General features: G+C 40.7%; 1 protein-coding gene across 2 annotated transcripts in view; it reads right to left on the minus strand.

Annotated features, from left to right (window-relative positions):
• Nucleotides 1-895: 895 nt before the first annotated feature.
• LOC128620467 (amine oxidase [flavin-containing] A-like) overlaps nt 896-13,282 on the minus strand; it is a 59,214-nt gene continuing 46,827 nt past the window's right edge. Inside the window, exons 11-13 of one of the 2 annotated variants that reach the window (XM_053645496.1) lie at nt 6,435-6,535; nt 5,238-5,326; nt 1,271-1,406 (exon numbers count right to left, since the gene is read on the minus strand). In XM_053645496.1, the coding sequence (XP_053501471.1) occupies nt 5,263-5,326; nt 6,435-6,535 (165 nt within the window). In that variant the 3' untranslated portion in view covers nt 1,271-1,406; nt 5,238-5,262. Of the gene's footprint in view, nt 1,407-5,237; nt 5,327-6,434; nt 6,536-13,282 lie in introns of both variants that reach the window. The other variant, XM_053645495.1, reaches the window with a different exon arrangement.

Below are 13,282 nucleotides of genomic sequence, written 5' to 3' on the forward strand. Positions count from 1 at the left end.
GTTTATTTATTCCTGATTTATAATTCAGGACTTGTAAATTTAAAATTCCATAAATATTTCTGCATATTTGCTTTCTTGACTTCTGTCGTTCCAATGAGTCACTTGATGTTTTTGAGAAACTGGCAGAGGTAAGAAGATGGAGACGTTTGTATATTTTTATAGCTTTTTATAGCTTTAGTGCAGACTAAAACAGCACATACTCTCGTCATTTAAATGTAGCTTATTACATTATGTTCATGGCATTTTGGCAGATGCCCTTATCCACAGCGACTTACGTTTATCTCATTCATACGTCTGAGCAGTCGAGGGTTAAGGGCCTTGCTCAAGGGCCCAACAGTGGCAGCTTGGCAGTGCTGGGGCACCTTCCGATTGACCTTCCGACTGACCTTCCGATTGGTAGTCCAACGTGTTAACCACTGAGCTACCACAGCTTATTCGAAAGTAACTTCAAAATAGTGAAAGACAAAATCTTCATAGTTGGCGCTCTATTCTTAGTATGAATTTTTTTACGATATGTAATTTAATAATAATAAAAAAACTAAAGATAACATCGTGAGTCCGGTGAAAGGGTTACGGCGTGTTTGGGTTGGAGGAAACACGGCCATTCAAGCCTTGCTGACTGGACACGCTAAAAACAGTTCGAAATTATGAACGCAGATGTCGGTCTGTCTTTAAGGGTGTATGAGTGGAGTAGTTTGACCCACAGCATTCTTCCCATGGCATTAAGACCTCGTGAGATATGGATAAATGAAAGATTTTAGATTTTCAGCATCCCGTCTATTATCCAATATCGAATATCTAATACATCACCACAAGCCGAATTTTGTATCTTGAATCTGTTTTGTGAGTTGTGAGTTGTGAGTTGTGGCACGAACACACAGCATCACGTGTGCGATTCCATTTTATATTCCAGGTTTATTTCTTACCAAGTACAGTAAAACGTTGAAGAACAATTACTTAAAAAGAAAAGTATGTCTTTAAAGCCAGCACTGTGATAAAGGATCTTATTTTTTTTTACGATATTATGCAGTTTAAGATAAAAGAAGATTCCTCTGATGGATAACTCTGATGGTTATCTCTGAATCACAGCCAAAACACCACTGAGCCAATTTTTACCCAATCCCGGCTTAAGCCAGAACACGGCCCCGCCCACAGTGACGGCCATGACGGTCAGACCAACGAGGAGGCGGGATGACGAGGCGGATCCGCCGGTGCGGTCCCAAACCCGGGGCAGGTCCGACGGTGCCATCGTAAGGTCTGCTCTCACTTCCTGGAGTTCGCTCTGCGACAGAACAGCTGGAGAAACATCTGCCAGAACTTCAAGAGCTGCCCGTTGACCGGACTGAACCGCACCGCTGAGGTAACCGCACCACCGCGTAGCCGTCTCTGTTCCCGCCCAGTAGATCCTGAAAACATGGAGGAAATCCGTTTTGAAACAGCGCTTTATCCTGTATTCTTGATTCTGATTGGTCAGAAGGTGTTGATTCATTTTCTATAGCAGCAGCTTTCCACTGGTTTGCATTAATGTGCTCATTCTAACACGTTAGTAATCATCGGTACGGTGAAGTGTTCTGTTAGGAGAATAAACGGTTACGCAACATCTATGGAAGGAGTCTCCAGTGTCAGAGGTAAAGACGTCTACTGGACGCTTTGCGGTAACATGACAAGCTGCATTTTTTTCATATTAACGAGGCTGCTGAGGGGACGGCTGTTCATAGCTCCCGTTACCCGTAAGCGGAGAACAGGTATGAACTCCTTTCACGGTAATCCACAGCGTTACACGTAACTATAAATGGATAGAAAGTATGCTGTGTCGTTCTTTAATAAATAATCGCTGACAAACTGCTGTGTTGGACGAGGAATAAAACGCTTCATGACACGCTGTTAAAGGAAAATAATCCACTTCAGCGAGTAACGGCGAGTCCGCTTCATCGCACCACCCCGTCGTTGATTATTTTCCTAGAGCAGCAGGACACGGAGTGCTTTTATTCCGTACACATAATACGATCGCTTGGGATCGATCGCGTTCGAGCGCCTGTCAGAGTGAGGAGCGGTTCACGCGTTTCACTTTGTCTCAGAAGTCGACTGAAGACCTGGAATTACTCCCTAACTGGCGGTTTCCTCTGAATCCACAATTACTGCTTTTGTTAAACGTTCAATATCACTTAAGCTTTATTTACACCCGGATGTTTAACAGTGCGCTTACGTTCGCAATCGAGTTGCTAAAGCCGATTAGCCGATTAGACGCTCACTTCGGTCCGAAGCTCAGTGACGCAAAAACATGCAAAAAAAAAACATCCAAAATGATTCCGTTATTAAACACCTTTAAATGAAGAGTCTCTTATTTGAATATATTTATAAAACAATTCTGTTAAAGAAAGAAATTTTCACTGTTGATGAAGTGTTCGGTTGCAAAAACATTTGAGAGAAAGGATTATAAATCCAAATAAAAAAAGGGCAAATAAAAATGCAGATACACTCAAGACCACGTGCACGCGCGACGCACCGAAACGTGATTCGGTGAGACGGATGAATTTCCAGATTAAATGCACGTCTGACCTCCAAGGGTTTAAACGATCACGATTTAATGCGTTTTAAACGCAGACACTTTTAAAAAAAAAAAAAAACAAATTAAAAATTTTTTTAAAAAAAGGGGGGGTTTCTCTTTTTTCTGCCCTTTTTTAAATTTGTTCTCCTAACATTTTTTCTCTCGCTTTCTTTTTCTTTCCTTTCCTTTCTTAGGAGTGGCTTTAATAGATCAAACAAAGAAACAATCGTCTGGACATTTGTCCTCTTTTTTTCCCCCCGTTTTCTCTTTTTTTAAAAAAAAAAAAAAAAAAAAGTTCTTCAATTTTGTTTCTTCTGCTTTGTTTCTCTTCCTTTACTCTCCTTTCCATTTATGTCCCTTTTAAAGGAAAGCTTTACTAGACAAAAAAAAAAAAACATATTTTCCCTCTTTTCTCCCTTTTTCTTATTTTTTTTTTTCCTTCTCATTCTCTTAATAAAAAAAAAGTAACTTTATATAGCTAACAAAATCCTTTTCTTTTCTTTCCGAAGTGTGCATGGTGGTGAGTTAAATAAATCAAATGAAATACATTTTATATTTCCCAATTTTTTCTCTCTCTCTCTCTTATCTCTTTTAGGAGTGGCTTTGAAAGTTGTTTTTTTACACTATTAAACTTCGCATTGTCCCTCGATGGGGGGGGGGGGGGGGGTGGGGGGTCCGACAAACAAATAAATAAGGTTTTATTTAGACTTGTGTGATTGTATGTGGATATTCTCTCTGTGTGGATATAAAATATATCAAATGATCAGGTTGTTAAAGATTTACATCGAATCATCTCTCACCGCTCACACCACGTCATACGTTTCAAAACAACGCTTTTTATCCAGATGTTACATTTTAAACATATTTCTCCAAACCGCATCTGTCAAGCAAAAATCCCTCTCGTGATACGTCAGCACAACCCAATCCCACAGATCAGTGACCTCGGCTTTGCGTCCGCACCGATCCACGACGGCACCTCTGCTGTACTGAAGCGTCTGACACCACCGCGCTGCCGAATTCTCCGTTCTGATCGGGTCAGAAGGGGTCGCTGTATTTTCTAGAACAGGTGCAAATCACGAGTTAGTACTAACGCACCCGTACTATATAGAAACTCGTTCGTTTCTATAGTAACAGCTCCTGTTACTAGTGGATCTTCCATACGATCGGAGACTGATAATAAACAAATATTTAAAATAATAATAATAAAAAAAAAAAAAAAAAGCACTTACTATAAAGTTTGTAATAGAGGTGGGCGATATGATATGATATATATTTTTTTATCACGATACTTGGTTTTAACAAAATCTAATAATAAATATCTACATTATTTACAATAATAATTGACCAATTATTTAAGTTTACAATTCTTTTTACAAACCCTCCCCGGTTGGTGATGGTTTGTGGGCGGGTGAACAAACTGCGAAGAAAATTTGGAGTGCTGTAGAAATAAAATGTGCTTTTAAAAAGGGTTATTTTGATCTAAAAAGAATTTCTTAAGTTTGTAAGGTATATTGAGTCACATTAAGCTGGTACTGAGTGACAGGGAAGTGTCCGTGGTGTACGAATGTGTGTGTGAATGTGTGTGTGATGGATTGGCACCCCGTCCAGGGTGTACCCCACCTTGTGCCCTATGCCCCCTGGGACAGGCGCCAGGTTCCCCACGACCCAGTAAGGATAAGCGGTATAGAAGATGGATGGATGGATGGATGGATGGATGGAACAGTGTAGATGCTTCAGAGCTTTTCCTGTCGTCTAGGAAAGACTTTTTTTTGTTGTTGAACTGCAACATCGAGTGATTTATTATTCAATGGTGGAAGGAAATGCGAGTATCGTACTGTGTACAGACGGAGTCATGTGAAATGATTTAAATGGCTTTACTGGGATAGGAATAAACTCCGCATGTTGTTTTTATTTCGTTCCATGGTCCTCAGTCTGGTTCGTACCTGTACTCACTGTTTATCCTTCACGGGATAGTGTGTATGTCAGGGTGTAGGCATGTATGAAACGCCCGAGGCGTATTTCTACACACACTGCCGTTCACCTGGGACGTGGTTGCGTGTGGATCACTGACATATTAAAGCAGGTTTGGGTGGGTTCTGTTCCCTCTGAGCTTCGGAGAACGGCAGACAAAGCCGGAGGACGAGGGCGAAGTGTGTGCTGGCTTTTCAAACCAAGCAGAAAAATACATGATCTCAGACATTTTTCTGCCCCCCCCCAAAAAAACGCCTCTAGCTCTGTTTTATTGAGTCCAGCTGCCTCGGGTTTCTTTAAACCTTGATTTGGTTTTTGTGCTTCAGATGGATTAGGAATTAAACAATCACCCTGGGTCGTGCTGTTATAGGATGCTAATCAACGACAGCTCGGTGCGATGCGGCGTGACGTGACGTTCATCACGTTCCGATAACGTAAACGTATTTTATTCCAGTGATACCACAGCAGTTTATTACAGAATGACATGTTATACTTGTTATCCTTTTATAGTGAGATTTAATGCTGTAGAACATCCAGGAAACGGGTTCGTTACTTACTGAGCAGCGATAAACAATGAAGTCGTTAATAAACATTTAAGCTAATAAAAAAAAAATAAACAATAACAACTCGACTCGTTATATTAGCAAGAAACCACAAAGCGTCAAGTGCTCTGTCCCGAAGATGTCGGAAAACTTAAACTTACAGCTTTACCTCTTACCGTAAAGGTTCAAATGAAAAAGTTTTCAAAGCGCTTGCGTCGGTTCGTTTGGGGCGTCGGCCATGCAAGTCCCTGTGAATGGGCTGTTACTATGGAAACAATAAGGGAAAATTTGTACACATTCCAATTGAAGCATGTAAACAAAGTTGTAAGAAAACGTACAAAACAACGTGTACGCACAGTTCTTTTGAAAAGTAGCAACATTTCATGTTAAGATTAGGCCACACCCCTAATCCTAACCCCACCCCTAATCTTAACTTGAACCTTTTTCACTTTTCATATGAACTGAGCGTACGGATTGTTGTTTTCCTATGAAATTTGTGAGACGTTTAATTAGAAGTAAAAAAAATAATAAAAATCAGTCAATTTCCTAACATTTTGTAGGTAAACTACGGGAAACTTCACCGTATCTATGATTACACACACGGTTTAAAAACGTATCGTCTGCAGTCCACGTTCCCGTGAACGAACTGTCGTTATAGAAACGATAACACATTAATATAGACCTGTGATTTGTATCTAACTAATCAACACTGTGTTGAATTCAGGGGACGTGAGCAAGCCGTTCTCATCGGTGCGTATGTAGGTCAAGGACAGATTAACGTGCGCTTTGTGTTTACAGATCAGAACGTGGCAGAGAGCAGGAAAGTCTTTCCATCCTTCTTACTTTGATGAGATCTTTCTCCTCTTCGGGGATTTAATTCCATTATGGAAATGCATTACCTTGCAACATCACTCTCCTCTCTGGCACACACACACACACACACACACACTCTTCCTCTTTTTCTCTGGATTTGTTCGGTTATGACCGACGCCTAACGGGAGCCATTATAAATGGATTATGGCGCTGCTTTCCCTGGAGGAAGCTGTCCCTGTGACCTCCACTCCATTGGTTTGAGGCACATTATGGATTTGTGTTTCATGCAACACATACTCACATGCACACACACACACACACACACCTCCATGTCCTCCATTTACTAACTCTATATTCTGCTCACACACACACACACACACACAATCATCGCTCCTCTAACCTCTGCTCCGTTCAGGGGCCACTAATGCACGTTAGTGAGTCGAGGCACAGTGGGGGTCGTGGTATTCAGAACATAATGCCACCCGCAAACATTTAGAAGGATACCCAGAGCATACGTGTGTGTGTTTGTGTATGTGTGTTTTCTTTTTGCTTCTTTTTACCTGCCACATGGTTTGCACAGGCCGGGTTGGTAGAATGTGAGCATTCCAGGAACCATGACGTTGACAGGACATCCTCCGTTATACTCCTCTTTAGACCAGTCCTAAAATACACACAACACATAATCAGGACTGTTAAATTATTTAAAAATGATATATAAGTGTGCAGCGTAGGTGAACAGCGTAGGGCAACAAAAGGGCAACAAAAGGCTGGAAAAGTAAGTGTTACTAAAACGAAACAGCTGGAGGAACATTTTGCACCTAATTAATTAATTAACTAGTTAATTGGCAACAGGTCAGTAACATGATTGGGTATAAAAAGAGGATCTTAGAGAGGGCTTAGAGAGAGCTTAGAGGATCTTAGAGAGAGCTCTAAAACCTGTATATACCTTTCAGCATTGAATTCTTCATTCGAATTGTTCAGAGGCATTAATGCGCTTATCATTTCTATAGTAACAGCTCCTTCACAGACACACTCATGAGTCGCTCCACATTACCACAATGCTCCATAACGAGTTGCTCCACATGACCACAGTGCTCCATAACGAGTCACTCCAAATGACCACAATGCTACATAACGAGTCGCTCCACATGACCACAGTGCTCCATAACGAGTCGCTCCACATGATCACAGTGCTCCATAATGAGTCACTCCACATGACCACAATGCTCCATAAAGATTCACTCCACATGACCACAATGCTCCATAACCAGTCGCTCCACATGACCACAATGTTCCATGACCAGTCGCTCCACATGACCACAATGTTCCATGACCAGTCGCTCCACATGACCACAATGCTCCATAACCATTCACTCCACATGACCACAATGCTCCATAACCATTCACTCCACATGACCACAATGCTCCATAACCAGTCGCTCCACATGACCACAATGTTCCATGACCAGTCGCTCCACATGACCACAATGCTCCATAACCATTCACTCCACATGACCACAATGCTCCATAAAGATTCACTCCACATGACCACAATGCTCCATAACCAGTCGCTCCACATGACCACAATGTTCCATGACCAGTCGCTCCACATGACCACAATGCTCCATAACCAGTCGCTCCACATGACCACAATGCTCCATACCGATTCACTCCACATGACCACAATGCTCCATAACCAGTCGCTCCACATGACCACAATGCTCCATAACGAGTCATGCCACATGACCACAATGCTCCATAATGATTCGCTCCACATGACCAGATTGTCAAGTTGAGTCGAGTGGGTTATTATTGTCATTCCTCTATATAGCTCGTATACATTGGAGTAAAATGTCATTTCTCCAGGACCATGATGCTAGACAGAAGAGTAAGACTACATAAAGTGTAAATACACAAGAGTGTGAGACAAGTGCAGGGCAAATATACCAGCGTGCACAGGTTACACTCTAAACCTCATCGTGAACTGAAACTCTGAAACTTTACATCAGTAAACTGGAGAAATGTCTTTAGTGTACTCTGGCTGTGTGTGTGTGTGTGTGTGTGTCAGAGAAAGTGGAGATGATCTCAGGACTCAAACTGAATATTTTCCTCATGTCAGAGATGCTATCATTTTCACCAGGAGAGAGTTTCACCATCAGCTGTAAACACGTTTACTCCACTTTACTGAAGATGGAAGATATATGGGCCCTGACACTCCTAGCCAACCTCCAGCCCAAAGAAATACACACTCTCAAGAGCGTGCGCGCGCGCGCGCGCACACACACACACACACACACACACACACACACACACACACACACACACACACAAAGCATCTCATTTTTCACTCTCCAAGCAAGATTCTGTTCATGATTTAGCTATATTTTAGATTTTTTGCCCCACTTACTCCCAACTTGGAGCTAACAGACGCTCACTACTGACTGATCTACAGAAAACTAACATAACCGTCCCAGAGCGCAGGACAGTGACTACGTTTACATGCACATCAATATTCCCATATTAATCAGAATTTGGCACTGTTATATTTAGTACTGAGTCATGTAAGCTCCGCAATCCGATTGCCCGATTCAGATTAAGACAATATTCTGATTCCCCAAATTCTGATTCCCACCCCTGGAATATGCCTGTTTTAATGGAAAACGCGTTGCATGTAAACACCGTATTCTGAAAATCCACTGGAAGGAGATATACAGTATGTGCATGCTTAGTCCACAAGGAATTGTGGGTGCTAACAGATGCTAACAGATACCTTAACCTAGCCTAAGGTATTTAGGAATGGCAACTCGGACACACTTACAGCAACCATGTTCATGTCAATATCCTGATGCCTGTACGCATATAAACATCGTATTCTGAATATGCCTGCAACCTTTATATACAGTAGACCTTAAACGGAATTTGATGTGCATGATGTAAACATAGTCAATTATGCTAAGTAGTGCTCTAGTTTTTCCAGCTTGTAGCCCTGTCAGAGGTTAGATTGTAACACAACGACACTATTAGTTTCTGCACCTGTTTAGTGCGCTAGATTTTAAACCTGAAGAGGGCGTGGCCTTAACTGCTGGTCATGCCGTGTCACAGGGCAGCATAAAACTGCAGAGTTCCACATAGATGAACTCACAGACACAGACAATTGGTGAGCGTCACTTTGATTGACAGGGATTGACGCACAGCCAATTTTGCTCTCTTGGACTCCCAGCCAGAATCGTCAGGATTCTCGATGATCTCGTGACCTCTGGACGATAAGCTCTACACATTCCAGTTGCACCACTCGAAAGCCCTTCAGTGGGGTTTCTCCTGAATTTTCACAAACTGATAGTCTAATATAAAAGCACATGACCCTGACCAAGCAGTTCCTAAGGTAGAAGGTGTATTCTTCGGTTCTTTATTTGATAATGAAGAAAGCGTGCTGCCCCCTCCTGGTGTGGAGAGGGTTAAGAAATTCTCATAGCTGTCTTTTTTTGTTTTGTTTGTTTGTTTTTTTTTGACTAGAAACGTAACAATACTGATACCTGTACTGAAACCTTGAGTATCCGCCGATTTTTTTTTTTTGTTGTTTTAATCTTTTCAGATTTAAAATTATTTCTTTAAGCAAAATACTTAAAAATATATGTAGGATGAAATATAAGACTAAAAACAAAAATTAAAAATCACTTACACTGCAAATAAGTGTCTTTATATGTTAGCATTTCCAGCTCCAAAACAACTAAAATCTTTCCCATTTGTTACATAGAATCAAATTTATTCTTTTTTTTTCCCTCTGCTATCTAATCACTATTTTTCGCTCATATCCTGGATATCAGATCGGTGCTGTCTCGCTGTCTCTACGTTTCACATAACTTTAGACGATCTTAACATGACGGTGCTCTCTGGAAACCTGGCCCGTATTTATTTCACATGCAATTCATATCTATTAAAATCAATGTACCGTATTTTTCCGAGTGACAGTAGCGAGACAGGTGCATTTTCATCTAAATCCGTGCAGACGATATTGACGTGATCGCGAAACTCCTCCAGCTTTCTCATAACCCGTCCCATAAAAAGCCACGGATTCGTCCCTGTGGGTCTGTCCATCGCTCGCTGTCACGTTTTTAACCGTGCTTTTCACGTTCTGTTCCTTTTCAATCACGCTCGAGAATTTTTAAATAAATAAATAAATAAATAGGTTTCTAGTAGAATGAGAGCTTATTTAAAAAAAAAAAAAAAATCATAATAATTTAACACTTTTATAAAGCAGCGAAGTCAGAACACTTCACCGCTTTGTGTTGTTTTGCTTTCACCCTTTTTTATGTTCCATGTTGTGAAGGGCTTGTTACCGGGCTGACAAGATTATTGCTGCAGGAAAAAGAAGAAAAAAAACAACAAAAAACCAAGAAAAGTGATAAATACAGTCTTATGTAACACTACGACCCTTTTCAGTTATTCTTTGAATTCAGTCATAATTGTTCTTAGAAAAAATTATAATAATTATAGAAAGTGCGTTTGCATGAGCACTAATAATACTCTCTTCAGAGATTTGTAAAAAATATATATATATATAATTCAAATGGTTCAAATCATTTTTTGCCTCGAAACACTCTTGGCATGTTGTGCTGTTATAGGAAACCGATCAACAACAGAGTGGTGTGATGACGTGGAGTTACTCTTAACACACCTCTACTTTTTATCCTTTTATGGTTACATTTAATGTTGTGGAATGTCTGTAGTTAGTTAGTAGTTAGTGAAAAATACCATTTCAATAAATATTCGTAAATCCCAAGCCCAAATGCACCAAATTCTTGGAGAAAAAAATAATAAATAAATAAATAAATAAATAACCCAGAACCAGCCGTACTGATTAAAATTTCACCAGAGGTGAATCCTATTTGGAGTATATTACTTAAATAATACATTTTTAATGTTTTATTTCCTACCGACCGTGAATACAGAGCACTCTGCTTGCACAGCTGCTGAAGGACTTTCACCTTAAACCTTTGATTCAATAAACAATTTTGCAGCGTTTTATTAAAGCCATTTAGTTATTTTATTTGATAACTAAATGAAATACGGTGTCAGTAATTAAATTAGATCATCTACTGTACACGAAAGCCTACGATTCGCCAGCACCGTCCGCAGCTAAAGGTTCATTCTCGCTAATCTGTTTCGCAAACAAAGCATGGAAGGCCATAATTAATATCGCACGCCTCCGGTTCACCGCTACGAGAGTCGTCGAGGTGATTATTATAAACACGACACCTCCTCTATGCTCCATTGTGAGGGGGGTGTGGGGGGGGGGAATCACTTTCGGGATCATAAACATCCACACGTGACGGCCGCTTTCATATCGTCTGACGTTCCACCGTCGTTAGGACCCGCGACCGTTTTCCTCGCTACATGTTTAGAGGTCATTGTTTCACACTTCGTCACTCCTCCTGTTGTTTCATTCAAAATAGGTTTAGGTTTCTACGTTAGAAGCGCTTAAACACACTAAACGTGTTTAAAACCATTTCTAATCGGATTTTATTTTCTAATCTGAGGACCCTTTAATTACGTAATAAACGTGTAAGAACCTTCTGTGTCGTGTGTGTGCATTAAATATGTGGTACAGGGTCCAGAAAGGTTTCCAATCAGAACCCTTTTTTCTAATCTAAGAACTTTTAACTATCTAATGAACACTTAAAGAACCCTTTTTTATTTATTTATTTATTTTTTATTACAGCATATGTGCTAACTGGGTACGTGTGTGATACACATTCCAAATGACTTCGAGTTCATTTCTTCTTAATGCAGAGAACCGTTTGTCCCGTTAGAGGAATTCTTAAAAGGTTCTATGTAGAACCTTCGAACAGTATTCCGAGTGGAACCAGTGGTTATCCAAAAAAGCTTTTAAAGAAGTCTTAATGAACCCTGGCTAAGTGTGTGCGACAAGCTCCAAATTATTGGTCGATATGGTCATCTTAATGATCGTTGCTTGCGCATTTGCTGGAATCCTTCAAGGTTCCTTAAACAATATGTTTTGGGGTTAGAAAGAACCCTGGAAGAACCCTCTTTTGTTACACGTCCAACTATAGTGAGTCAAATGAATGATGTTGTTGTCAATTCAGACACAAAGTGATCTGGTGATTGTTCCACACTGTTTGAACGTGTCATGATCTCGTCCTCGCCACAGGAGGTGCTGGTTAATGACGAATTAGTCACACGTTCGTGCCTTGTTAACGAGCATATTTAAAGCAGCGTGAGTCGAACCGTTCATCACGACGCCAATCAAACCAAAGTTCAACGTGTTTTTCTCTGACTAATTAAAACGTCATGTAGTCACAAAGTCGTAAGTCATGTAATTCCTGTGAAACACAGGGTTATATTAATATAACGTTCTAATACGTTGTTGTTTCTATAGTAACAGCTCGTTTACAGTGGATTTTTTTTTTTTTTGCATATAAATACATTTTTTATTTTATTTTTTTTATTTTTTTCGTTGATCTGTAAGGAGGCATTTATTTAACATTTATGGAAGGAGTCTCCAGTGTCAGTGCTTTGTTGAGCACAGTCAGAGGTTAAGCTGTAACTTTTCACAGCAGCACTATAAAAACAACACTAGTTTAAAAACAAATCGATTAAAAAAAAAACGAGTTTTTAAACCTGTAATCTAATTTAACTTTTTTTTTTTTTAACGTAGAAAGTTAGTAAAGATGGAGAACAACAAATAGGCTGAAGGGCTACAGAAATTTATGTCAATTGCAATAATGCTCTCAAGTGATTTTGGAGGTGATTTACATCTTTTATATTTTATTAAAGAGCCTTAAACTGATTGTCCAGGAGTGAGGACACAATGCATGACTGGGTTATTCCATCAAAAAAAAGTTGTACTCTTCGGCGAATTGCTGTGGTACGACAGGAATAAAACACTTCGGGACATGCTGTGTGGTGGTAATAGTAACACAGATTAATCAGACCCTTGCCGTTGTTGATTGTTTTCCTGTAACAGCATGACACGGACTGTTTACTTAGCAAGAGATCGTATTGGCATGTAGCTGTAGTGTAGCTAGCTACAGTTCTCTGAATAATAGCTTTAACGTCCTGCAAAAACAGAGGAATGATCCAGGAGTTTTGAAGTTCATCCTCAGAAGGATTTGATAACAGGGCGGCTGTGGCTCAGGTTGTAGAGTGGGTTGTCCACTAACCGTAGGGATGGCAGTTCATTTCCCGGGCCACATGACCCCACATGACCCCACATGACCCCACATGACTCCACACGGCCCCACACGGCCCCACACGGCCCCACACGGCCCCACACGGCCCCACACGGCCCCACACGGCTCCACACGAGCCCACACGAGCCCACACGAGCCCACATGGCTCCACATGGCTCCACATGACCCCACATGACCCCACATGACCCCACATGACT

Source organism: Ictalurus furcatus, chromosome 16 (assembly GCF_023375685.1).
Source record: "Ictalurus furcatus strain D&B chromosome 16, Billie_1.0, whole genome shotgun sequence".
Taxonomy (NCBI): Eukaryota; Metazoa; Chordata; class Actinopteri; order Siluriformes; family Ictaluridae; genus Ictalurus; species Ictalurus furcatus.